This window comes from Oncorhynchus nerka, linkage group LG14, assembly GCF_034236695.1.
Source record: "Oncorhynchus nerka isolate Pitt River linkage group LG14, Oner_Uvic_2.0, whole genome shotgun sequence".
Classification (NCBI taxonomy): Eukaryota; Metazoa; Chordata; class Actinopteri; order Salmoniformes; family Salmonidae; genus Oncorhynchus; species Oncorhynchus nerka.
The window spans coordinates 32,218,500-32,243,208 of record NC_088409.1 but is presented as its reverse complement, the minus strand read 5'-3'; the positions used below and the strand labels follow the sequence as shown (position 1 = coordinate 32,243,208).

The window sequence follows — 24,709 nt, the reverse complement described above, 5'->3', positions numbered from 1 at the left end:
GCAGAGCAGAGTGTCCGCTGAGATGAGAAGCCCTGTAGTGGTTAAGATAATAACACCGCCAGGATGAGAGGCCCCTGCAGGCTCGCCCCTCTCCTCCTCCTCCTCTTCTTGCTGCTTCCACCAACCCCTCCTTACACACTCACTCACATGCACACACACACACTCAGTACTCCACCTCTTCAGCTCAAGCACACATTCCCAGAATTCTCCAGCACCTTTAGGACACAGCTGACAGCAGGTTGAACTCTTAACTCTTAACCTGCGGGATGAGATATACGAGTTGATCTAGGATCAGGATCTGCCTCTAGCACTCTGTGGAAGAGGAGTGTGTGTGTGTGTGTCTGTGTGTGTGTCATGTGTGTGTGTCTCTGTGTGTGTGTATATGTGTCTGTGTGTTTGTGTGTGTGTGTGTGTGTGTGTGTGTGTGTGTGTGGGTGGGTGCGTGTTTGTAATAACGCACCTCCCATCATATTTTCTCATAGACACACTCTCCCCTGAACAGTTTTTCTGTATGGAAGATATAACTGAAGTGCACTAAATGCTAATGTTTTTCTGTGTTTTCCCCCTCAGATTGGAACATGGGACCCTCCTAGTGGCTTGAACATGACAGACCACCAGAAAGGGAAGACATCCAATGTCACAGATTCCTTAGCCAACAGATCTCTAGTTGTCTCCACCATACTGGTAAGTACCATAGAGAACTTAAATTGCTGTACTAACTGTCAGCTGGGTGCTATAACAGAGTTCTACCATGTCTACATAAGTGATTATGAATGCCCAGAACTGCTCTAAGACTTAATTGACTCCTTGGAAAAGGTGATATTCCTTTTTAGTTTTTAGGCCATTTTCTTTGAAAATTGATCCACTTGAATTTCTTAGGATGGTTGTCGGCCTGTGAGCGAATTGAATGAAAGTAGCCGAAAGTACACCACTTTTAAATTACCAGTCCACACTTCACTTCACTGCTGTGGAGAGGTCCCTTTCCAATTGGTTGAGAACAGTTTCAGGCAGGGCTAATTGGCTGATTGATTGTCCAATACGATTTCCTGGTTTAAGGCTCTCTCTCTCGCATTTTATTAGTCCCTCTATTGAGGAGTTGTTTCTCTACCCAGTGATGTTAAACCCAGACATTCAGGGGAAGTTAAAGAGTGCCCTAGGATCTCTAATGCTTCTCTATGAGTCACACAGACCAACTCACAGCTGTACTTACTCAGGCTTCATCCAACCATCTTTGTCATTTTAGAAAAGCACTATAAACATCCTGTGTATAGAAGATTTATACAAAAATCTTAGCTTCAATGATGAGTGTGTAATGATGGGGCGGTGAGTAGGAAGCAGGTGAAACGTTTTAATACAACAATAAAACCAAGAACACGACACTAACATAAGGCAGTATGCCGATACACAAGAACAATACCAACTGGTGAGTGAACATAGGAGAGTGACATATGAAGGTAATGGAGACCAGGTGTGAATCATAATGATACACAGGTGTGCGTAATGATGAGTGCCAGGTGTGCGTAATGATGAATCCCAGAACCAGTGGTTAGTACTCTGGCGACGTCGTATGCCGGAGGGGAGGAGCAGACGTGACAGGGCGTATCACTCCACATCCTGTGGTGTCTATCTGTTGGGGTGGAGTTGTCTGTGAGTTGCAAAGAAAGTCTGCTCTGGTGCTGTAGGGATTCTGTAGGCTACACAACGAATCCATCCCTCCTATCTCCTCCATCTGAAAACCATATCAGAGCCCGCCACAATTGACTCATCACGACTAAACAGGAAGCTTCTAGAATCAAGAAAGTTAAGGCAATTTACGATCCTATTATTAAGAACCAGAGCGTAAAAATAACAATATCAACCAAATTGCGGTTTGTCATTATTTATCCCGTGCTGCGCTTGCCTTACCTCTCCCATGCATGCTGCCACTGTGCTCTGATTGAATTGCTGTTATTAGTTAAGAATCTAAATGTCTGTAATTGGTGCATCAGGATTGAGTCATGGGGAGATCTCGGCTGCCTTTGAGGGGAAGAGAAAAGAGGGAGGGCTGACAATAATTGGGTTTGTTACATTTGATTGATGCACACTTTTATCCAACTTCTCTTCATTTTCTTCATGCCAGACTGAAGGATTTACAAGCCCCTCTTTAAAAGGTGGAGCTGTAATTAGTTTTCAATGCCTCAGAGATCTGAACTAATCAAAAGAGTTTTGGCCATTTTGTCAAGACCTCATATTGGTAATAGACTGGTAGTTAAATTGACAGTACTTCTAAGACCTCATACTGGTATTATACTGGTGGTTAATGTCACAGTATGCCCAAGAAGTTGTAGTATTTCACAACTGGTTTACTGCAACTGCATGAATTAGATGACTTTTTAGCATTATCAAAACCTGTGGTTTGAATTGAAGAGGGCAGTCCATAAGCGCAGACAAAGGATATCTGGAAGGATTCTGTATGAAGGAATGGTCCAAGATCCCTCCCAATATGTTCTCCAACTCTTTTACTTAATCTCTTTCTCAGAGAGAGAGAGAGAGAGAGAGAGAGAGAGAGAGAGAGAGAGAGAGAGAGAGAAGAACTTCCATTGGCAATTTAAACATGAAAGTTAGACTTAATATGAATATGTTGTGCCCAGGTCTAGATCTGTGCTTCTAACCTTAGTGTTATCTTTGTGTTACACACGCTCACACAAGCAATGCAAACAAGACTCACAGTATAATAATGATCATGAATGAGACAGATGTGAAAAACTCAATAATTACCTCACACTGACAAATAACTACTGTAAAGGTTCATTAAGCTAAATGACGGTATAATCAACCATAAGTAGCGAGTGCAACACTATATCCTGTTGATAACCTGTTCTACCCATCATCTGTCAAACACGTCTCTCTGGCTCTGCACACATGCAATGGCTGGGGGATCAGCTATATATGCATTGTATTCTAAGCTATTTTCCCCGTTCAGCGGAATCAAGGCTCCAAGGGTAAGGAGTTGTTACTAAGGTAACAGGTAATGGGAATCTAAAGAAAAGAATAGACAAATCAACCTTTCAAGCTTATTTACTTTATTTCTTTGTCTTTTCATACACTTCATGGCTCCTCCTTGAAATCAAACTTGTTTCAAATATAGACTAGATGACCAAAATTATGTTGACACTCATTCCAAAATCATGGGCATTAATATGGAGTTGGTCCCCCATTTGTTGCTATAGCAGCATCCACTCTTCTGGGAAGGTTTTCCACTAGATGTTGGAACATTGCTGCAGGAACTTGCTTCCATTCAGCCACAAGAGCATTAGAGAGGTCGGGTGCTGATGTTGGGTCGATTTGGCCTGGCTCACAGTCTGCGTTCCAATTCATCACAAAGGTTTTCAATGGGGATAAGGCATTGTTATGCTGAAGCAGGAAAGGGCCTTCCCCAAACTGTTGCAACACAGAATCACAGAATCATCCAGAATGCCATTGGTCCCCAGATCGTCAAAAGCTTCTACAGCTGCACCATCGAGAGCAACCTGACCGGTTGCATCACCGCCTGGTATGGTAACTGCTCGGCATCTGACCGTTAGGTGCTACAGATGGTAGTACGGCCCAGTACATCACTGGGGCCAAGTTTCCTACCATTCAGGACCTATATACTAGGCGGTGTCAGAGGAAATCCCAAAATTGTCAAAGACTCCAGTCACCGAAGTCATTAGAATGTTTTCTCTGCTACCTTACGGTAGCGGTAGCGGAGCGCCAAGTCTAGAACCAAAAGCTCCTTAACATCTTCTACCCCCAAGCCATATGACCGCTGAACAATTAATCAAATGCCCACCAGATTATTTACATTGACCCCCCCCATTCGTTTTTGTACTGCTGCTACTCGCTGTTAATTGTCTATGCATAGTCACTTCACCCCTACCTACATGTACAAATTACTTCGACTGACCTGTACCCACATTGACTCCTGTACATAGCCTCGTTATTGTGTTACTTTTTGTTATTTTTTACTTTAGTTTATTTGGTAAATAAACTAAATATTGAACTGCACTGTTGGTTAAGGACTTGTAAGTAAGCATGTTGTATTCGGCGCATGTGACAAGTAAAGTTTGATTTGATTGTATAGTGTAGTGTTAAGATTTCCCTTCAACTGGAACTAAGGGGCCTAGCCCAAACAATGAAAAACAGCCCCAGACCATTATTCCTCCTCCACCAAACTTTACAGTTGGCACTATGCATCTGGCCAGGTACCGTTCTCCGGGCATCCGCCAAACCCAGATTCGTCCGTCGGACTGCCAGATGGTGAAGCGTGATTCATCACTCCAGAGAATGCCTTTCCACTGCTCCAGAGTCCAATGGTGGTGAGCTTAACACCACTCCAGCCGATGCTTGGCATTGCGCATGATGATGTTAGGCTTGTGTGCGGTTGCTCGGCCATGGAAACCCATTTCTTGAAGCTCCCGATGAACGGTTCTTGTGCTGATGTTCTTTCCAGAAGCAGTTTGGATCTCGGTAGTGAGTGTTGCAATCGAGGACAGACAATTTTTATGCGCAATGTGTTTCAGCATTCGGCAGTCCTGTGAGCTTGTGTGGCCTTCCACTTCGCAGCTGAGCCATTGTTGCTCCTAAACATTTCCACTTCACAATAACAGCACTTACAGATGACAATGGCTGCTCGAGGAGGGCAGGAATTAGTCAAACTGACTTGTTGGAGAGGTAACATCCCATGACGGTGCACATTGAAAGTCACTGAGCTCTGCAGTAAGGCCATTCTACTGTGAATGTTTGTCTATGGAGATCGCATGGCTGTGTGCTCGATTTCATACACCTGTTGCTGAAATAGCCGAATCCACTAATTTGAAGGGGTGTCCACATACTTTTGTATAAATATGTAATTTTCATAAATAGGCTTTTTGTAGTATTAGTTGATTATTTTAAAGTTGTACATCATCCTTTCTAGTTTGACCACTTCTAACTATAAGTGTCCAACTTTGGTTTGGCAGTAGTCCTATGTGTACCATGACTCCACATCACACATGTGAGATTTTGCTACGGATAAGGTTGCACTATGCTCCTTTTCACTTTAGAAATGGTGCAGCTGATGTGAAAAGGCTTCTTCTCTGACACGTTACATACATACAACACGAAGAATCACACCCTGGAACCAATCGTAGTAGTGCACGCCAACAGATCACACCTCTTATAGCCTTGTTTCCCTTGTTGGAAGGGCTCATCTCTGCCAATAGGTATTTAGTATGCCAGACATAAAGAACTTTTAATTGAAACAGAATTTGATGTTGACTTTTATTTACTACAGTTGCGGGATATATGAGTCGCCGATCGGGTTGAATTAAAAGGTACAAATCCATACACGCTCTGTCGGGCTCCCGAGAGAGAGAGAGAGAGAGAGAGAGAGAGAGAGAGAGGAGAGAGAATGAATCAGTTTTGTTTTCATTATATAATATACCCTTTTCCCCATATAGCGGAATCTGATTTTTCACAGTGCTTATCAAGGCCCCAAGGATAAGGAGTCGTTACTAAGGTAACAGGTAAAGGGGATCTAAATAAATGAATAGACCAGTCAACTTTTCAATGTCTTCATACACTCTTCATGACTTTTAAAGGTACATACATTCAAGCAACTATTTATCTTCACTAATTGACTTTGAAATCAGAATTATGTCAAATATATTTCATAAACAGCATATTGGTTGTATTATTTGGGTATTTCAGAAATGTTCATCACTATTTCTTTTTTGACCATTTCAGATTCTTCGAGTTAAACTTTGATTAAACAGTGAGCCTATGGGAAGTCTTCCATGACTCTACATGACACGTAGAGAGCACTGAGTGGGTTCTCTTTGTTCTTTGCTCTAGGCGGTAGCCTCGTAGCATACTGGCCCAATCATTATAAAACTAAAATAAATGCTCGAATGAGTCAGCATCATTGGGACACATTATTTTCATTGGGTCACATATTACATTTTAGAAGAATCTAGGTGATTTTGCATTCAAGGGTGAGTGACTCTCCAGATCAGCAGTATAAATACAGAAGTACTTTAATAAGCTTTGCTATACAGAGATAGCTAGCTAGTCTGTTTAGATTTTCTTGCCTCCCCCACTGTTTGAAATGAAAGATGCTTCTAGTTCTCCATCTGCGGGGGATCACAACACGAGACAGGATCAGGAGGTGGCATGCCAGACCTTCCACATGTAGCAGGTCGCGAGCGTGTAGCTAGCGTGTAACGTTGTCAGACACTTCCTGTGGTTCTGACCTCAGCCCCCCCCACACACACACACACACAAAGCGTGCCTGCACAAACACATGCGCACGCAGGCACGCATACACAGACACTGTGTTTATACGATTAATTGGGATTAAAGCACTGTTATCCGCTCATAATTCAATTTCCAGGGAAGAACATTTCCCTCAGAATGTATTCAGGACCACATTGAAAATAACAAGTGCTGTATAATACTTTCATTTGTTGTCCAGACAGACAGGCAGACAGGCAGACAGGCAGGCAGACAGACAGACAGACAAACAGACAGACAGACAGACAGACAGACAGACAGACAGACAGACAGACAGACAGACAGACAGACAGACAGACAGACAGACAGACAGACAGACTAATAAAACAGTGTTAGGTGTTAATGGCCCACTGCCTGTTTATGATAATTACACTCTTTCACAGTTGACAGAAGGTGAGAGGTTATACGCTGCTAACGGGCTGACAATAGCTACATTGTGCTCATTGTGCTAGATAATACATATTCCATTGAAAAACATGGCAGCACTGAGAAAGAGGTCTATTCAGAGAGAGGAGATTACAGTTTATGTCTAACAGTGGGAGGGGGCTAAAGGCCTGTCCAAGTCCATTACAAACGACTCAATTAGCATACTGGAGCATTCATGTATGTTACAATTGATGTCCTCATGGGTGAATGATTTACATTGGTAATTATTGTTGACTACTCGTTAGCCCCTATCTTTGTTGTATGAGAGGATGTGGATCTGCCTTCTTAACAGAACCACAACAGAGGGCCACCATTGTTCCTGTTCCCAAGAAAGCTAAAGTATCTGAGCTAAACGACTATCGCCACGTAGCACTCACTTCCGTCATCATGGAGTCCTTTGAGAGACTAGTCAAGGATCCTATCACCTCCACCCTACCTTACACCCTAGACCCACTCCAATTTGCTTACCGCCCCAATAGGTCCACAGACGATGCAATCACAATCACACTGCCCTAACCCATCTGGACAAGAGGAATACCTATGTAAGAATGCTGTTCATTGAGAATGCTGTTCACCCTCCAAACTCGTTAAGCTCGAGATTCTGGGTCTCGACCCCGCCCTGTGCAACTGGGTCCTGGACTTTCTGACGGGACGCCACCAGGTGGTGAGGGTAGGAAGCAACTCCACCCTGCTGATCCTCAAAACTGGGGCCCCACAAGGGTGCGTTCTCAGCCCTCTCCTGTACTCCCTGTTCACCCATGACTGCGTGAACATGTACGCCTCCAACTCAATCATCAAGTTTGCAGTAGTAGGCTTGATTACCAACAACGACAAGACGGCCTAAAGGGAGGAGGTGAGGGCCCTCGGAGTGTGGTGTCAGGAAAATAACCTCACACTCAACGTCAGCAAAACAAAGGAGATGATTGTGGACTTCAGGACACCGCAGAGGGAGCACCCCCCTATCCACATCGACGGGACAGTAGTGGAGAAGGTTGAAAATGTTAAGTTCCTCGGGGTACACATCACGGACAAACTGAATTGGTCCACCCACACAGACAGTGTGGTGAAGAAGGCGCAACAGCGCCTCTTCAACCTCGGAGGCTGAAGAAATTTGGCTTTGCAAATAAATTCAATAAAAATCCTACAATTATGATTTTCTGTTTTAGTTGAAGTGTACCTATGATGAAAATTACAGGCCTCTATCATCTTTTTAAGTGGGAGAACTTGCACAATTGGTGGCTAATTAAATACTTTTTTGCCCCACTGTATATACTGTACTCTATACCATCTACTGCATCTTGCCTATGCCGTTCGGCCATCGCTCATCCATATATTTATATGTGCATATTCTTATTCATTCCTTTACACTTGTGTGTAAAAGGTAGTTGTTATGAAATTGTTAGATTACTTGTTAGATATTACTGCATGGTCGGAACTAGAAGCACAAGCATTTCGCTACACTTGCATTAACTTCTGCTAACCATGTGTATGTGACCAATAACATTTGATTTGATTTGAACCTTTTACTGCAGTGGGCTAAATCAGGGTCACACAGAATGTTTCTTGGTAGTGTTAAACAAATCTACTTTGAATGGAAAGTATACACCTCACACACATGGTTATGGGCTTAAAAAGAGAAACCTGTACCATGTCAGATATAGAGTTGAAATGTATAATTGTTTTTGTTTGCGTCCCAATAATACACGTTAAGTACATCACAGAAGACTGAAATGTAACAAAACTGTTTGACGTAGAAACACCAGATTTCCGGCTGTCAAACAAAATATATATATATACCCTACAGTGTAAAAGTTTGGGGTTGCTTAGAAATGTCCTTGTTTTTGAAAGAAAAACGAAAAACTTTTGTCCATTAAAATAACATCAAATTCATCAGAAATACAGTGTAGACGTTGTTAATGTTGTAAATGACTATTGTAGCTGGAAACAGCAGATTTTTTATGGAATATCTACATAGGAGTGCAGAGGCCCATTATCAGCAACCATCACTCCTGTGTTCCAATGGCAGATTGTGTTAGCTAATCCAAGTTTATAATTTTAAAAGGCTAACTGATCATTAGAAAACCCTTTTGCAATTATATTAACACAGCTGAAAACTGTTGTTCTGATTAAAGAAGCAATAAAACTGGCTTTCTTTAGACTAGTTGAATATCTGGAGCAGCCTTCATTTCTCAGAACAAGAATAGATTGACGAGTTTCAGGAGAAAGTTATTTTTTTCTGGCCATTTTGAGCCTGTAAACGAACCCACAAATGCTGATGTTTTTTTTTTTAAATGTGCTTTTCTTACAACAACAAGGACATTTATAAGTGACCCAAACTTTTGAACAGTAGTGTATAAATGAATAACATTCCACAAGAGGCCACTAGTCATTTGACTGCATGAAAGGGCTACAGCAGGGTATTTACTTTAAACGTAAAATGTTTAGTTCTCTGTTAGGTTTATAGTAGCTTTTCAGTCACCTTTGTCAGTGTCCCCTCTCTCTCTCTCTCTCTCTCTCTCCTCTCTCTCTCTCTCTCTCTCTCTCTCTCTCTCTCTCTCGTCTAGATGTTCTTAATTGGTTTACTAAATCTTTCCTCCTTTCAAATACTGTACATCAAATAGTTTCTGAGGCCGTGTCTGCTTCAAAGTTAAACTTCAGGTGGCTTTGCCAGACTACCCATCATGCATCGCACCTTTATGCCCTTGAACACCCTCTTTTTTTTAGCTGGCTCCTCACCACTCCTCTGACTAGGTTACAAACAGAGAGAGGAGGAGGGAGGAGAGCTGCTGATAAGGTCTATAGATAGATAGAGAGGGTGGGAATGTTTAAAAGGACCAATACAGGAGACAGGAGAGGAAGATAGTGAGGAAGACAGAAAGTGATGGAGAGAGAGGAAGAGAGGGGGAGAACGAGAGAGAAAGAGATCTCTTTGAGTTGGATAGCAGATCATTGGGCTAGTCGGCTATATTATTGATCCCTTTCAATTCCCTGACTGAAGATTGTTGTCGTGGTCAGAGAATAATCTCACCAAACCAAAGCAATCAGTTATACCACTCGGCATGTACAGTGCATTCAGAGAGTATTAAGACCCATTGCCTTTTTCAACATTTTGTTACGTTACAGACTTATTCTAAAATTGATTCAATTGTTTATTTTTTTAATCATCAATCTACACCAATACCCCATAATGACAAAGCAAAACCGTTTACTTTTGTATTTTTCCAAAGAAATGCAAAGAGGCACTGAGTTTGAAGGTAGACCTTGAAATATATCCACAGGTACACCTCCAGTTGATTAAAATGTTGTCAATTAGCCTATCAGAAGCTTCTAAAGCCATGACATAATTGTCTGGAATTTTCCAAGCTGTTTAAAGGCACAGTCAACTTAGTGTATGTAAACATCTGACCCACTGTATTTGTGATACAGTGAATTATAAATGAAATAATCTGTCTGTAAACAATTGTTGGAAAAATTACTTGTATCATGCACTAAGTAGATGTCCTAACCGACTTAACAAAACTATAGTTTGTTAACAAGAAATCAATGGAGTGGTTGAAAAGTGAGTTTTACTGACTCCAACCTCCAAACTTCTGACTTCAACTGTAAGTAACAATACTTCAAAGTTCTACTTAAGTAGTTTTCTTTTGTATCTGTACTTGACTTTATTATTTATATTCTTGACAAGTTTTACTTTTGCTTCACTATATTCCTAAAGAAAATAATACTCGTTACATTTTGAATGCTTAGCAGGACAGGGAAAAAAAACAATTCACGCACTTATCAAGAGGCCATTCCTGGGAATCCCCTGCTTCTGATTTAGTGGACTCATTAAACACCAAATCTTAATTTGTAAATGATGTCTGCGTGTTGAAGTGTGCCCTTGGCTATCCGTAAATAATACAATAAATAAATACATTGTGCTGCCTGGTTTGCATAATAAAAGCTATTTTAAATGATTTATACTTCTACTTTTGATACTGAAGTATATTTTTGAAGTTACATTTACTTTTGATACTTAAATATATTTAAAACCAAATACTTTTTGACTTTTACTCAAGTAGTATTTTACTGGGTGACTTTCACTTTTTCTTGAGTCATTTTCTAAAGTAAAGTATCTTTACTTTTACTCAAGTATGACAACTGGGTATTTTTTACACCAATGACCAATAGATGCTACTACATGTGTTAGCATCTCCTTGTTCTCATCAAATCTCTGAGCCAGTAAAATGTGTGAAAGCTGGTTGAGATCTGACATGATTTTGTTTGTATCGTGGCATGCCACAATTACATGGTAAACAACACCTGTTTGATAATATATTCTCTGCCTGATTTTACTGAGAGAGATGGGGTAGAGGGGAGAGAGGGATAGAAAGAGAGAGATGAGATATATATATATATATATATATATATATATATATATATATATATATATATATAGTGGAGAAAGCAAGAAAGAGGGTGAGTGGGGTAGATAAAAAGAGAGAGAGAGTGAGAGGCAGCGGACGAGAAAGGGAGGGGAAGAGAGGGAAGACAGGATCCAGAGCGTGAAAGAGGACATTAGTAATCTCCCCAGCTGTTCGTACTAACAAAGAGGATGTGCTGGCTCCTGTTCTTTTGTGTCAGTTTATCAGCATCTCTGATCTTATTTACAAAGCATCTGGTGGTCTGAGAGCCAGGGACAGGGACAGGGACAGGGACAGACCCCCAGCCAGCATGTTCAGCCTTAGAGGAGAGGAGGGGAGGACCGAGTCAGAGATATGGAGGATTATCTCTTATTATGGTCATGCTTCCATCACTCCATTCACCTTGTATCACATTTCTGAGACTGCATGCCAATACTCCACAGACACACACACACGCACACAACCACACACACGCACACAACCACACACACACACACACACACGCACACAACCACACACCCTCCTGGTTTTAGCAGCAGTGGTCCTTCTCCCTCTGTTCCCCTCCCTCTCTCCTGTAGCCAGTGTGTGTCCAGGCACGTCAGGCTCAAAGCCTATCTCACACATCATGCACACTCACAGAAAGGCCTTATCAGAGTGGAAAAGATACTAATCCTTACCTCCAGAGACTGATCCAGTGTTCGTCCACCCCTGTCCTCTCTCCAACCTAACAGGTGGAGCCCTATGTGATGTTCAAGAAGTCGGACAAGCCCCTTTACGGTAACGACCGCTTTGAGGGTTACTGTATCGACCTGCTGAGGGAGCTGGCTAGCATCCTGGGGTTCACCTACGAGTTGCGTCTGGTGGAGGACGGCCGCTACGGGGCCCAGGACGAGATTACGGGCCAGTGGAACGGCATGGTCAAGGAGCTGATCGACCACGTGAGTCTGGACCTACCTCACTACTCGGAAATTTTCTATGTAAATTATTCAAGTTTAATTAATGAGGTGGTAAAGAGCTAGAGGCCGTGGGAGGGAATGTATTTTGTCGGAAGTGTGTGTGAAAAGGGTTTGTATAGTTGTATTTTTTATGACAAACATGTTTTTGGCTTAGAGAGAGAGGGAGAGAGACAATGAGAAAGAAAAAGGGAGAGAGAGAGGTAGAGAGGTAGAGACGTAGAGCGGTAGAGCGGTAGAGGTAGAGAGGTGAGATAGGTAGAGAGGTAGAGAGGTAGAGCGGTAGAGAGCTAGAGAGCTAGAGAGGTAGAGAGCTAGAGAGGTAGAGAGGTAAAGAGGTAGAGAGGTAGAGAGGTAGAGGTAGAGAGGTGAGATAGGTAGATCGGTAGAGAGGTGAGAGAGGTAGAGAGGTAGAGAGGTAGAGCGGTAGAGAGGTAGAGAGGTAGAGCGGTAGAGAGCTAGAGAGCTAGAGAGGTAGAGAGCTAGAGAGGTAGAGAGGTAAAGAGGTAGAGAGGTAGAGAGGTAGAGGTAGAGAGGTGAGATAGGTAGAGAGGTAGAGAGGTAGAGAGGTGAGATAGGTAGAGAGGTGAGATAGGTAGAGCGGTATAGAGGTAGAGAGGTGAGATAGGTAGAGCGGTAGAGAGGTGAGAGAGGTAGAGAGGTAGAGCAGTAGAGAGGTAGAGCGGTAGAGAGGTAGAGCGGATGAGAGGTAGAGAGGTAGAGCGGTAGAGAGGTAGAGAGGTAGAGCGGTAGAGAGGTAGAGCGGTAGAGAGGTAGAGAGGTAGAGCGGTAGAGAGTTAGAGCGGTAGAGAGGTAGAGCGGTAGAGAGGTAGAGCGGTAGAGAGGTAGAGCGGTAGAGAGGGAGAGAGGTAGAGAGGGAGAGCGGTAGAGCGGTAGAGCGGTAGACAGGTGGAGCGGTAGAGAGGTAGAGAGGTAGAGAGGTAGAGCGGTAGAGAGGTAGAGAGGTAGAGCGGTAGAGCGGTAGAGAGGTAGAGCGGTAGAGAGGTAGAGCGGTAGAGAGGTAGAGCGGTAGAGAGGTGGAGCGGTAGAGACGTAGAGAGGTAGAGCGGTAGAGAGGTAGAGCGGTAGAGAGGTAGAGAGGTAGAGAGGTGAGATAGGTAGAGTGGTAGAGAGGTAGAGAGGTAGAGCGGTAGAGAGGTAGAGAGGTGAGATAGGTAGAGAGGTAGAGAGGTGAGATAGGTAGAGAGGTAGAGAGGTGAGATAGGTAGAGCGGTAGAGAGGTAGAGCGGTAGAGAGGTGAGATAGGTAGAGCGGTAGAGAGGTGAGAGACATAGAGAGGTAGAGAGGTGAGAGAGGTAGAGCAGTAGAGAGGTAGAGCGGTAGAGTGGTAGAGAGGTAGAGAGGTAGAGAGGTAGAGAGGTAGAGAGGTGAGAGAGGTAGAGAGGTAGAGAGGTAGAGCGGTAGAGCGGTAGAGAGGTAGAGAGGTGAGAGAGGTAGAGAGGTAGAGCGGTAGAGAGGTAGAGCGGTAGAGAGGTAGAGCGGTAGAGCGGTAGAGCGGTAGAGAGGTAGAGCGGTAGAGCGGTAGAGAGGTAGAGAGGTAGATCGGTAGAGAGGTGAGAGAGGTAGAGAGGTAGAGAGGTAGAGCGGTAGAGAGGTAGAGAGGTAGATCGGTAGAGAGGTAGAGAGGTAGAGCGGTAGAGAGGTGAGATAGGTAGAGAGGTGAGATAGGTAGAGCGGTAGAGAGGTATAGCGGTAGAGAGGTAGAGAGGTAGAGCGGTAGAGATGTAGAGCGGTAGAGAGGTAGAGAGGTGAGATAGGTAGAGAGGTAGAGAGGTAGAGCGGTAGAGATGTGATATAGGTAGAGCGGTAGAGAGGTAGAGCGGTAGAGAGGTGAGATCGGTAGAGCGGTAGAGAGGTGAGAGAGGTAGAGCGGTAGAGAGGTAGAGCGGTAGAGAGGTAGAGAGGTATAGCGGTAGAGAGGTAGAGAGGTAGACAGGTGGAGCGGTAGAGAGGTAGAGAGTTAGAGCGGTAGAGAGGTAGAGAGGTAGAGCGGTAGAGAGGTAGAGAGGTAGAGCGGTAGAGAGGTAGAGCGGTAGAGCGGTAGAGAGTTAGAGAGGTGAGATAGGTAGAGAGGTAGAGCGGTAGAGAAGTAGAGCGGTAGAGTGGTGAGAGGTAGAGAGGTAGAGAGGTAGAGAGGTAGAGCGGTAGAGAGGTAGAGAGGTAGAGCGGTAGAGAGGTGAGATAGGTAGAGCGGTAGAGAGGTATAGCAGTAGAGAGGTAGAGAGGTAGAGCTGTAGATAGGTAGAGCGGTAGAGAGGTGAGATAGGTAGAGCAGTAGAGAGGTGAGATGGGTAGAGCGGTAGAGAGGTGAGAGAGGTAGAGCGGTAGAGCGGTAGAGAGGTAGAGAGGTAGAGATGTAGAGCGGTAGAGAGGTAGACAGGTAGAGCGGTAGAGCTGTAGAGAGGTGGAGCGGTAGAGAGGTAGAGAGGTAGAGCGGTAGAGAGGTGAGATAGGTAGAGCGGTAGAGAGGTGAGATAGGTAGAGCGGTAGAGAGGTGAGATAGGTAGAGCAGTAGAGAGGTAGAGCGGTAGAGAGGTAGAGCGGTAGAGAGGCGGAGAGAGAGTAGAGAGGTAGAGCGGTAGAGAGGTAGAGAGGTAGAGAGGTAGAGCGGTAGAGGGTAGAGAGGTAGAGAGGTAGAGAGGTAGAGAGGTAGAGAGGTAGAGAGGTGGAGCGGTAGAGAGGTAGAGAGGTAGAGCGGTAGAGCGGTAAGAGAGGTAGAGCGGTAGAGCGGTAGAGAGGTAGAGAGGTAGAGAGGTAGAGTGGTAGAGAGGTAGAGAGAGAGCGGTAGAGAGGTAGAACGGTAGAGCGGTAGAGAGGTAGAGCGGTAGAGAGGTAGAGCGGTAGAGAGGTAGAGAGGTAGAGCGGTAGAGAGGTAGAGAGGTAGAGCGGTAGAGAGGTGGAGCGGTGGAGAGGTAGAGCGGTAGAGAGGTAGGGCGGTAGAGAGGTAGAGAGGTAGAGCGGTAGAGAGGGAGAGAGGTAGAGAGGTAGAGCGGTAGAGAGGTAGAGAGATGTAGAGGGGTAGAGAGGTAGAGAGGTAGACAGGTAGAGCGTTAGAGCTGTAGAGAGGTGGAGCGGTAGAGAGGTAGAGAGGTAGAGCGGTAGAGAGGTGAGATAGGTAGAGCCGTAGAGAGGTGAGATAGGTAGAGCAGTAGAGAGGTAGAGCGGTAGAGAGGTAGAGCGGTAGAGAGGTAGAGCGGTAGAGAGGTAGAGAGGTAGAGAGGTAGAGCGGTAGAGAGGTAGAGCAGTAGAGAGGTAGAGAGGTGAGCGGTAGAGGTAGAGAGAGGTGGAGCGGTAGAGCGGTAGAGAGGTAGAGCGGTAGAGAGGTAGATAGGTAGAGCGGTAGAGAGGTAGAGAGGTAGAGAGGTAGAGCGGTAGAGAGGTAGAGCGGTAGAGAGGTAGAGGGGTAGAGAGGTAGAGCGGTAGAGAGGTAGAGCGGTAGAGAGGTAGAGAGGTAGAGCGGTAGAGAGAGAGGTAGAGCGGTAGAGCGGTAGAGCAGAGGTAGAGAGGTGGAGCGGTAAAGAGGTATAGCGGTAGAGAGGTAGAGAGGTAGAGGTAGGAGGTAGAGCGGTAGAGAGGTAGAGAGGTGGAGCGGTGGAGAGGTAGAGCGGTAGAGAGGTAGAGAGGTAGAGAGGTAGAGAGGTGGAGCGGTAGAGAGGTAGAGGTAGAGCGGTAGAGAGGTGGAGAGGTAGAGCGGTAGAGAGGGTAGAGAGGTAGAGAGGTAGAGCGGTAGAGAGGTAGATAGGTAGAGCAGTAGAGAGGTAGAGAGGTAGAGAGGTGAGAGAGGTAGAGCGAGTAGAGAGGTAGAGAGGTGAGAGGTAGGTAGAGCGGTAGAGAGGTGAGAGAGGAGGTAGAGCGGTAGAGAGGTAGAGAGGTAGAGAGGTAGAGAAGTAGAGCGGTAGAGAAAGGTAGAGAGGTAGAGCGGTAGAGAGGTAGAGCGGTAGAGACGTAGAGCGGTAGAGAGGTAGAGCGGTAGAGAGGTAGACAGGTGGGAGCGGTAGAGAGGTAGAGAGTTAGAGAGTTAGAGAGGTAGAGAGGTAGAGCGGTAGAGAGGTAGAGAGGTAGAGAGGTAGAGACGGTAGAGAGGTAGAGCGGTAGAGAGGTAGAGCGGTAGAGAGGTAGAGAGGTAGAGAGGTAGAGACGTAGAGAGGTAGAGCGGTAGAGAGGTAGAGCGGTAGAGCGGTAGAGCAGTAGAGAGGTAGAGAGGTGGAGCGGTAAAGAGGTATAGCGGTAGAGAGGTGAGATAGGTAGAGTGGTAGAGAGGTAGAGAGGTAGAGAGGTAGAGAGGTAGAGAGGTAGAGAGGTAGAGAGGTAGAGAGGTAGAGAGGTAGAGAGGTGGAGCGGTAGAGAGGTAGAGCGGTAGAGAGGTAGAGCAGTAGAGAGGTAGAGAGGTAGAGAGGTAGAGAGGTAGAGCGGTAGAGAGTAGAGCGGTAGAGAGGTAGAGCGGTAGAGTAGAGCGGTAGAGAGGTAGAGCGGTAGAGCGGTAGAGAGGTGAGAGGTAGAGCGGTAGAGAGGTAGAGAGGTAGAGAGGTAGAGCGGTAGAGAGGTAGAGAGAGAGGGTGAGATAGGTAGAGCGGTAGAGAGGTAGAGAGGTAGAGAGGTAGAGAGGTAGAGCGGTAGAGAGGTGAGATAGGTAGAGCGGTAGAGAGGTGAGAGAGGTAGAGAAGTAGAGCGGTAGAGGTAGAGCGGTAGAGAGGCAGAGCGGTAGAGAGGTAGAGAGGTAGAGCAGGTAGAGCGGTAGAGAGGTAGAGAGGTAGAGAGGTAGATAGGTAGATCGGTAGAGAGGTGAGATAGGTGAGAGAGGTAGAGCGGTAGAGAGGTAGAGCGGTAGAGAGGTAGAGAGGTAGAGAGGTAGAGAGGTAGAGAGGTAGAGCGGTAGAGAGGTAGAGAGGTAGAGAGGTAGAGCGGTAGAGAGGTAGAGAGGTAGAGCGGTAGAGCGGTAGAGAGGTAGAGCGGTAGAGAGGTGAGAGAGGTAGAGCGGTAGAGAGGTAGAGAGGTAGAGAGGTAGAGAGGTAGAGAGGTAGAGAGGTGAGCGGTAGAGAGGTAGAGCGGTAGAGAGGTAGAGAGGTAGAGCGGTAGAGAGGTAGAGCGGTAGAGAGGTAGAGCGGTAGAGAGGTAGAGGTAGAGAGGTAGAGAGGGTAGAGAGGTAGAGCGGTAGAGAGGTGGAGCGGTAGAGAGGTAGAGCGGTAGAGAGGTAGAGAGGTAGAGCGGTAGAGAGGTAGAGCGGTAGAGCAGTAGAGAGGTAGAGAGGTGGAGCGGTAGAGAGGTGAGATAGGTAGAGCGGTAGAGAGGTAGAGAGGTGAGATAGGTAGAGCGGTAGAGAGGTAGAGCGGTAGAGAGGTGGTAGAGCGGTAGAGCGGTAGAGAGGTGAGAGAGGTAGGTAGAGGTAGAGAGGTAGAGCGGTAGAGAGGTGAGATAGGTAGAGCGGTAGAGAGGTGAGAGAGGTAGAGAGGTAGAGCGGTAGAGAGGTAGAGCGGTAGAGAGGCAGAGCGGTAGAGAGGTAGAGAGGTAGAGAGGTAGAGCGGTAGAGAGGTAGAGAGGTAGAGCGGTAGAGAGGTGGAGGGTAGAGAGGTAGAGAGGTAGAGGGTAGAGAGGTAGAGCGGTAGAGAGGTAGAGAGGTAGAGAGGTAGAGCGGTAGAGAGATCGTAGAGAGTAGAGAGGTAGAGAGGTAGAGCGGTAGGTAGAGGGTAGAGAGGTAGAGCGGTAGAGAGGTAGAGACGGTAGAGAGGTAGAGCGGTAGAGCGGTAGAGCAGTAGAGAGGTAGAGAGGTGGAGCGGTAAAGAGGTATAGCGGTAGAGAGGTAGAGAGTGAGGTAGAGTGGTAGAGAGGTAGAGCGGTAGAGAGGTGGAGAGGTAGAGCGGTAGAGAGGTAGAGAGGTAGAGAGGTAGAGTAGAGAGGTAGAGCGGTAGAGAGGTAGAGAGGTAGAGAGGTAGAGAGGTAGAGCGGTAGAGACGTAGAGCGGTAGAGAGGTAGAGAGGTAGAGCGGTAGAGACATAGAGAGGTAGAGCGGTAGAGCGGTAGAGCAGTAGAGAGGTAGAGAGGTGGAGCGGTAAAGAGGTATAGCGGTAGAGAGGTAGAGAGGTAGAGGGGTAGAGAGGTATAGCGGTAGAGAGGTAGAGAGGTGGAGCGGTGGAGAGGTAGAGCGGTAGAGAGGTAGAGAGGTAGAGAGGTAGAGAGGTAGAGCGGTAGAGAGGTAGAGAGGTAGAGCGGTAGAGAGGTGGAGCGGTAGAGAGGTAGAGAGGTAGAGAGGTAGAGAGGTGGAGCGGTAGAGAGGTAGAGAGGTAGAGAGAGGTAGAGAGGTAGAGAGGTGGAGCGGTAGAGAGGTGAGATAGGTAGAGCGGTAGAGAGGTAGAGAGGTGAGATAGGTAGAGCGGTAGAGAGGTAGAGCGGTAGAGAGGTGAGATAGGTAGAGCGGTAGAGCGGTAGAGAGGTGAGATAGGTAGAGCGGTAGAGAGGTAGAGCGGTAGAGAGGTGAGATAGGTAGAGCGGTAGAGAGGTGAGAGAGGTGAGAGAAGTAGAGCGGTAGAGAGGTAGAGCGGTAGAGAGGCAGAGCGGGAGAGAGGTAGAGAGGTAGAGAGGTAGAGCGGTAGAGAGGTAGAGAGGTAGAGAGGTAGAGAGGTGGAGCGGTAGAGCGGTAGAGAGGTAGAGCGGTAGAGAGGTAGAGCGGTAGAGAGGTAGAGCGGTAGAGAGGTAGAGCGGTAGAGAGGTAGAGAGGTAGAGAGGTAGAGAGGTAGAGCGGTAGAGACGGTAGAGAGGAGAGAGCGGTAGAGAGGTAGAAGGAGGTAGAGCGGTAGAGAGGTAGAGCAGGTAGAGAGGTAGAGAGGTAGAGCGGTAGAGAGCGGTAGAGAGGTAGAGAGGTAGAGAGGTAGAGAGGTAGAGAGGTAGAGCGGTAGAGAGGTAGAGAGGTAGAGATGGTAGAGAGGTAGAGAGCGGTGAGAGGTAGAGAGGTAGAGAGGTAGAGAGGTAGAGCGGTAGAGAGGTAGAGCGGTAGAGAGGTAGAGAGGCAGTAGAGCGGTAGAGACATAGAGAGGTAGAGCGGTAGAGAGGTAGAGCAGTAGAGAGGTAGAGAGGTGGAGCGGTAGAGAGGTAGAGCGGTAGAGAGGTAGAGAGGTAGAGGGGGGTAGAGAGGTATAGCGGTAGAGAGGTAGAGGTAGAGCGGTGAGAGAGGGAGAGCGTAGAGAGGTGAGAGAGGTAGAGAGGTAGAGAGGTGGAGAGGTAGAGCGGTAGAGAGGTAGAGCGGTAGAGAGGTGAGAGAGAGTAGAGAGGTAGAGAGGTAGAGAGGTGGAGCGGTAGAGAGGTGAGATAGGTAGAGCAGTAGAGAGGTAGAGCGGTAGAGAGGTGAGATAGGTAGAGCGGTAGAGAGGTGAGAGAGGTGAGATAGGTAGAGAGGTAGAGCGGTAGAGAGGTGAGATAGTTAGAGAGGTAGAGCGGTAGAGAGGTGAGATAGGTAGAGCGGTAGAGAGGTGAGAGAGGTGAGAGAAGTAGAGCGGTAGAGAGGGAAAGAGGGAGAGAGGTAGAGCGGTAGAGAGGTAGAGCGGTAGAGACGTAGAGCGGTAGAGAGGTAGAGCGGTAGACAGGTGGAGCGGTAGAGAGGTAGAGAGTTAGAGAGGTAGAGAGGTAGAGCGGTAGAGAGGTAGAGAGCGTAGAGAGGTAGAGAGGTAGAGAGGTAGAGCGGTAGAGAGGTAGAGCGGTAGAGAGGTAGAGCGGTAGAGAGGTAGAGAGGTAGAGAGGTAGAGACGGTAGAGCGGTAGAGAGGTAGAGCGGTAGAGCAGTAGAGAGGTAGAGAGGTGGAGCGGTAAAGAGGTATAGCGGTAGAGAGGTGAGATAGGTAGAGTGGTAGAGAGGTAGAGCGGTAGAGAGGTGAGATAGGTAGAGCGGTAGAGAGGTAGAGAGGTAGAGGGGTAGAGAGGTAGAGAGGTAGAGAGGTAGAGAGGTAGAGAGGTAGAGAGGGAGAGAGGTAGAGCAGTAGAGAGGTAGAGAGGTGGAGCGGTAAAGAGGTATAGCGGTAGAGAGGTAGAGAGGTAGAGGGGTAGAGAGGTATAGCGGTAGAGAGGTAGAGAGGTGGAGCGGTGGAGAGTTAGAGCGGTAGAGAGGTAGAGAGGTAGAGCGGTAGAGAGGTAGAGCGGTAGAGAGGTAGAGCGGTAGAGAGGTAGAGAGGTAGAGCGGTAGAGAGGTAGAGCGGTAGAGCGGTAGAGAGGTAGAGAGGTAGAGAGGTAGAGCGGTAGAGAGGTAGAGCGGTAGAGAGGTGAGATAGGTAGAGAGGTAGAGAGGTAGAGAGGTGAGATAGGTAGAGCGGTAGAGAGGTAGAGCGGTAGAGAGAGGTGAGATAGGTAGAGCGGTAGAGAGAGAGGTAGAGGGTGAGATAGGTAGAGCGGTAGAGGTAGAGCGGTAGAGAGGTGAGATAGGTAGAGCGGTAGAGAGGTGAGAGAGGTGAGAGAAGTAGAGCGGTAGAGAGGTAGAGCGGTAGAGAGGCAGAGCGGGAGAGAGGTAGAGAGGTAGAGCGGTAGAGAGGGAGAGAGGTAGAGAGGTGGAGCGGTAGATCGGTAGAGAGGTGAGATAGGGAGAGAGGTAGAGCGGTAGAGAGGTAGAGCGGTAGAGAGGTAGAGCGGTAGAGAGGTAGAGAGGTAGAGAGGTAGAGAGGTAGAGCGGTAGAGACGGTAGAGAGGTGGAGCAGTAGAGAGGTAGAGAGGTAGAGCGGTAGAGAGGTGGAGCGGTAGAGTGGTAGAGACGTAGAGAGGTAGAGAGGTAGAGCAGTAGAGAGGTAGAGCGGTAAGAGCAGTAGAGAGGTAGAGAGGTGGAGCGGTAGAGAGGTGAGATAGGTAGAGCAGTAGAGAGGTAGAGCGGTAGAGAGGTGAGATAGGTAGAGCGGTAGAGAGGTGAGAGAGGTGAGATAGGTAGAGAGGTAGAGCGGTAGAGAGGTGAGATAGTTAGAGAGGTAGAGCGGTAGAGAGGTGAGATAGGTAGAGCGGTAGAGAGGTGAGAGAGGGAGAGAGGTAGAGCGGTAGAGAGGTAGAGCGGTAGAGACGTAGAGCGGTAGAGAGGTAGAGCGGTAGAGAGGTAGACAGGTGGAGCGGTAGAGAGGTAGAGAGTTAGAGAGTTAGAGAGGTAGAGCGGTAGAGCGGTAGAGCGGTAGAGAGGTAGAGAGGTAGAGACGTAGAGAGGTAGAGCGGTAGAGAGGTAGAGCGGTAGAGAGGTATAGCGGTAGAGAGGTGAGAGAGGTAGAGTGGTAGAGAGGTAGAGCGGTAGAGAGGTGAGATAGGTAGAGCGGTAGAGAGGTAGAGAGGTAGAGGGGTAGAGAGGTAGAGAGGTAGAGAGGTGGAGCGGTGGAGAGGTAGAGAGGTAGAGAGGGAGAGAGGTAGAGCAGTAGAGAGGTAGAGAGGTGGAGCGGTAAAGAGGTATAGCGGTAGAGAGGTAGAGAGGTAGAGGGGTAGAGAGGTATAGCGGTAGAGAGGTAGAGAGGTGGAGCGGTGGAGAGTTAGGTAGAGCGGTAGAGAGTAGAGAGGTAGAGAGAGGGTAGAGCGGTAGAGAGGGTAGAGCGGTAGAGAGGTGGAGTTAGAGAGGTAGAGAGGTAGAGCGGTAGAGAGGTAGAGCGGTAGAGAGGTGGAGCGGTAGAGAGGTAGAGCGGTAGAGAGGTAGAGAGGTAGAGCGGTAGAGAGGTAGAGAGGTAGAGCGGTAGAGCAGTAGAGCAGGTGGAGAGGTAGAGAGGTGGAGCGGTAGAGAGGTGAGATAGGTAGAGCGGTAGAGAGGTAGAGAGGTGGAGCGGTAGAGAGGTGAGATAGGTAGAGCGGTAGAGCGGTAGAGAGGTGAGATAGGTAGAGCGGTAGAGAGGTGAGATAGGTAGAGCGGTAGAGAGGTGAGAGAGGTGAGAGAAGTAGAGCGGTAGAGAGGTAGAGCGGTAGAGAGGCAGAGCGGGAGAGAGGTAGAGAGGTAGGTAGAGCGGTAGAGAGGTAGAGAGAGAGAGGTAGAGAGGTGGAGCGGTAGATCGGTAGAGAGGTGAGATAGGGAGAGAGGTAGAGCGGTAGAGAGGTAGAGCGGTAGAGAGGTAGAGAGGTAGAGAGGTGGAGAGGTAGAGAGGTAGAGCGGTAGAGCGGTAGAGACGTAGAGCGGTAGAGAGGTAGAGAGGTGGAGCGGTAAAGAGGCATAGAGAGAGGTAGAGCGGTAGAGAGTAGAGTGGTAGAGCGGTAGAGGGTAGAGCGGTAGAGAGGTAGAGATAGGGAGAGAGGTAGAGAGGGAGAGAGGTAGAGAGGTAGAGAGGTAGAGAGGTAGATAGGGAGAGAGGTAGAGCGGTAGAGAGGTAGAGCGGTAGAGAGGTAGAGAGGTAGAGCGGTAGAGAGGTAGAGAGGTAGAGACGGTAGAGACGAGGTAGAGAGGTAGAGAGGTAGAGCGGTAGAGACGTAGAGAGGTAGAGCGGTAGAGCGGTAGAGCAGTAGAGAGGTAGAGAGGTGGAGCGGTAAAGAGGTATAGCGGTAGAGAGGTAGAGGGGTAGTGAGGTATAGCGGTAGAGAGGTAGAGAGGTGGAGCGGTGGAGAGGTAGAGCGGTAGAGAGGTAGAGAGGTAGAGAGGTAGAGCGGTAGAGAGGTGGAGCGGTAGAGAGGTAGAGAGGTAGAGAGGTAGAGCGGTAGAGAGGTAGAGAGGTAGAGAGGTAGAGAGGTAGAGCGGTAGAGACGTAGAGAGGTAGAGAGGTAGAGCAGTAGAGAGGTAGAGCGGTAAGAGCAGTAGAGAGGTAGAGAGGTGGAGCGGTAGAGAGGTGAGATAGGTAGAGCGGTAGAGAGGTAGAGAGGTGAGATAGGTAGAGCGGTAGAGAGGTAGAGCGGAGAGAGGTGAGATAGGTAGAGCGGTAGAGAGGTGAGAGAGGTGAGATAGGTAGAGAGGTAGAGCGGTAGAGAGGTAGAGAGTTAGAGAGGTAGAGAGGTAGAGCGGTAGAGAGGTAGAGAGGTAGAGCGGTAGAGAGGTAGAGAGGTAGAGCGGTAGAGAGGTAGAGAGGTAGAGAGGTAGAGAGGTAGAGAGGTAGAGAGGTAGAGAGGTAGAGAGGTAGAGAGGTAGAGGGGTAGAGCGGTAGAGCGGTAGAGAGGTAGAGAGGTAGAGAGGTAGAGACGTAGAGAGGTAGAGCGGTAGAGAGGTAGAGCGGTAGAGCGGTAGAGCGGTAGAGAGGTGAGATAGGTAGAGTGGTAGAGAGGTAGAGCGGTAGAGAGGTGAGATAGGTAGAGCGGTAGAGAGGTAGAGAGGTAGAGGGGTAGAGAGGTAGAGAGGTAGAGAGGTGGAGCGGTGGAGAGGTAGAGAGGTAGAGAGGGAGAGAGGTAGAGCAGTAGAGAGGTAGAGAGGTGGAGCGGTAAAGAGGTATAGCGGTAGAGAGGTAGAGAGGTAGAGGGGTAGAGAGGTATAGCGGTAGAGAGGTAGAGAGGTGGAGCGGTGGAGAGTTAGAGCGGTAGAGAGGTAGAGAGGTAGAGAGGTAGAGCGGTAGAGAGGTAGAGCGGTAGAGAGGTAGAGCGGTAGAGAGGTAGAGAGGTAGAGCGGTAGAGAGGTAGAGCGGTAGAGAGGTGGAGCGGTAGAGAGGTAGAGCGGTAGAGAGGTAGAGAGGTAGAGAGAGAGGTAGAGCGGTAGAGAGGTAGAGCAGTAGAGAGGTAGAGAGGTGGAGCGGTAGAGAGGTAGAGCGGTAGAGCGGTAGAGAGGTAGAGAGGTGAGCGGTAGAGAGGTGAGATAGGTAGAGCGGTAGAGCGGTAGAGAGGTGAGATAGGTAGAGCGGTAGAGAGGTAGAGCGGTAGAGAGGTGAGATAGGTAGAGCGGTAGAGAGGTGAGAGAGGTGAGAGAAGTAGAGCGGTAGAGAGGTAGAGCGGTAGAGAGGCAGAGCGGGAGAGAGGTAGAGAGGTAGAGAGGTAGAGCGGTAGAGAGGGAGAGAGGGAGAGAGGTAGAGAGGTGGAGCGGTAGATCGGTAGAGAGGTGAGATAGGGAGAGAGGTAGAGCGGTAGAGAGGTAGAGCGGTAGAGAGGTAGAGCGGTAGAGAGGTAGAGAGGTAGAGGTAGAGAGGTAGAGCGGTAGATCGGTAGAGAGGTAGAGCGTTAGAGAGGTAGAGAGGTGGAGCGGTAAAGAGGCATAGCGGTAGAGAGGTAGAGCGGTAGAGAGGTATAGTGGTAGAGCGGTAGAGAGGTAGAGCGGTAGAGAGGTAGAGCGGGAGAGAGGTAGAGAGGGAGAGAGGTAGAGAGGTAGAGCGGTAGAGAGGTGAGATAGGGAGGTAGAGAGGTAGAGGGTAGAGAGGTAGAGAGGTGGGTAGAGCGGTAGAGAGGTAGAGAGGTAGAGAGGTAGAGCGGTAGAGCGGTAGAGACGTAGAGCGGTAGAGAGGTAGAGCGGTAGAGACGTAGAGAGGTAGAGCGGTAGAGCGGTAGAGCAGTAGAGAGGTAGAGAGGTGGAGCGGTAAAGAGGTATAGCGGTAGAGAGGTAGAGGGGTAGTGAGGTATAGCGGTAGAGAGGTAGAGAGGTGGAGCGGTGAGGTAGAGGGTAGAGCGTAGAGAGCGGAGAGAGTAGAGAGGTAGAGCGGTAGAGAGGTGGAGCGGTAGAGAGGTAGAGAGGTAGAGGGGTAGAGAGGTGGAGCGGTAGAGAGGTAGAGCGGTAGAGAGGTAGAGA

The 24,709-nt window shown here is 48.0% G+C and overlaps 1 protein-coding gene across 2 annotated transcripts in view; it reads left to right on the top strand.

The window, feature by feature from the left end:
- LOC115140899 (glutamate receptor ionotropic, kainate 2-like) overlaps positions 1 to 24,709 on the top strand; it is a 328,356-nt gene that overhangs the window by 173,360 nt on the left and 130,287 nt on the right. For both annotated transcript variants that reach the window (XM_065028000.1, XM_065028001.1), the window contains exons 10-11: positions 571 to 684; positions 11,852 to 12,058. In XM_065028000.1, the coding sequence (XP_064884072.1) occupies positions 571 to 684; positions 11,852 to 12,058 (321 nt within the window). The remainder of the gene's footprint in view (positions 1 to 570; positions 685 to 11,851; positions 12,059 to 24,709) is intronic.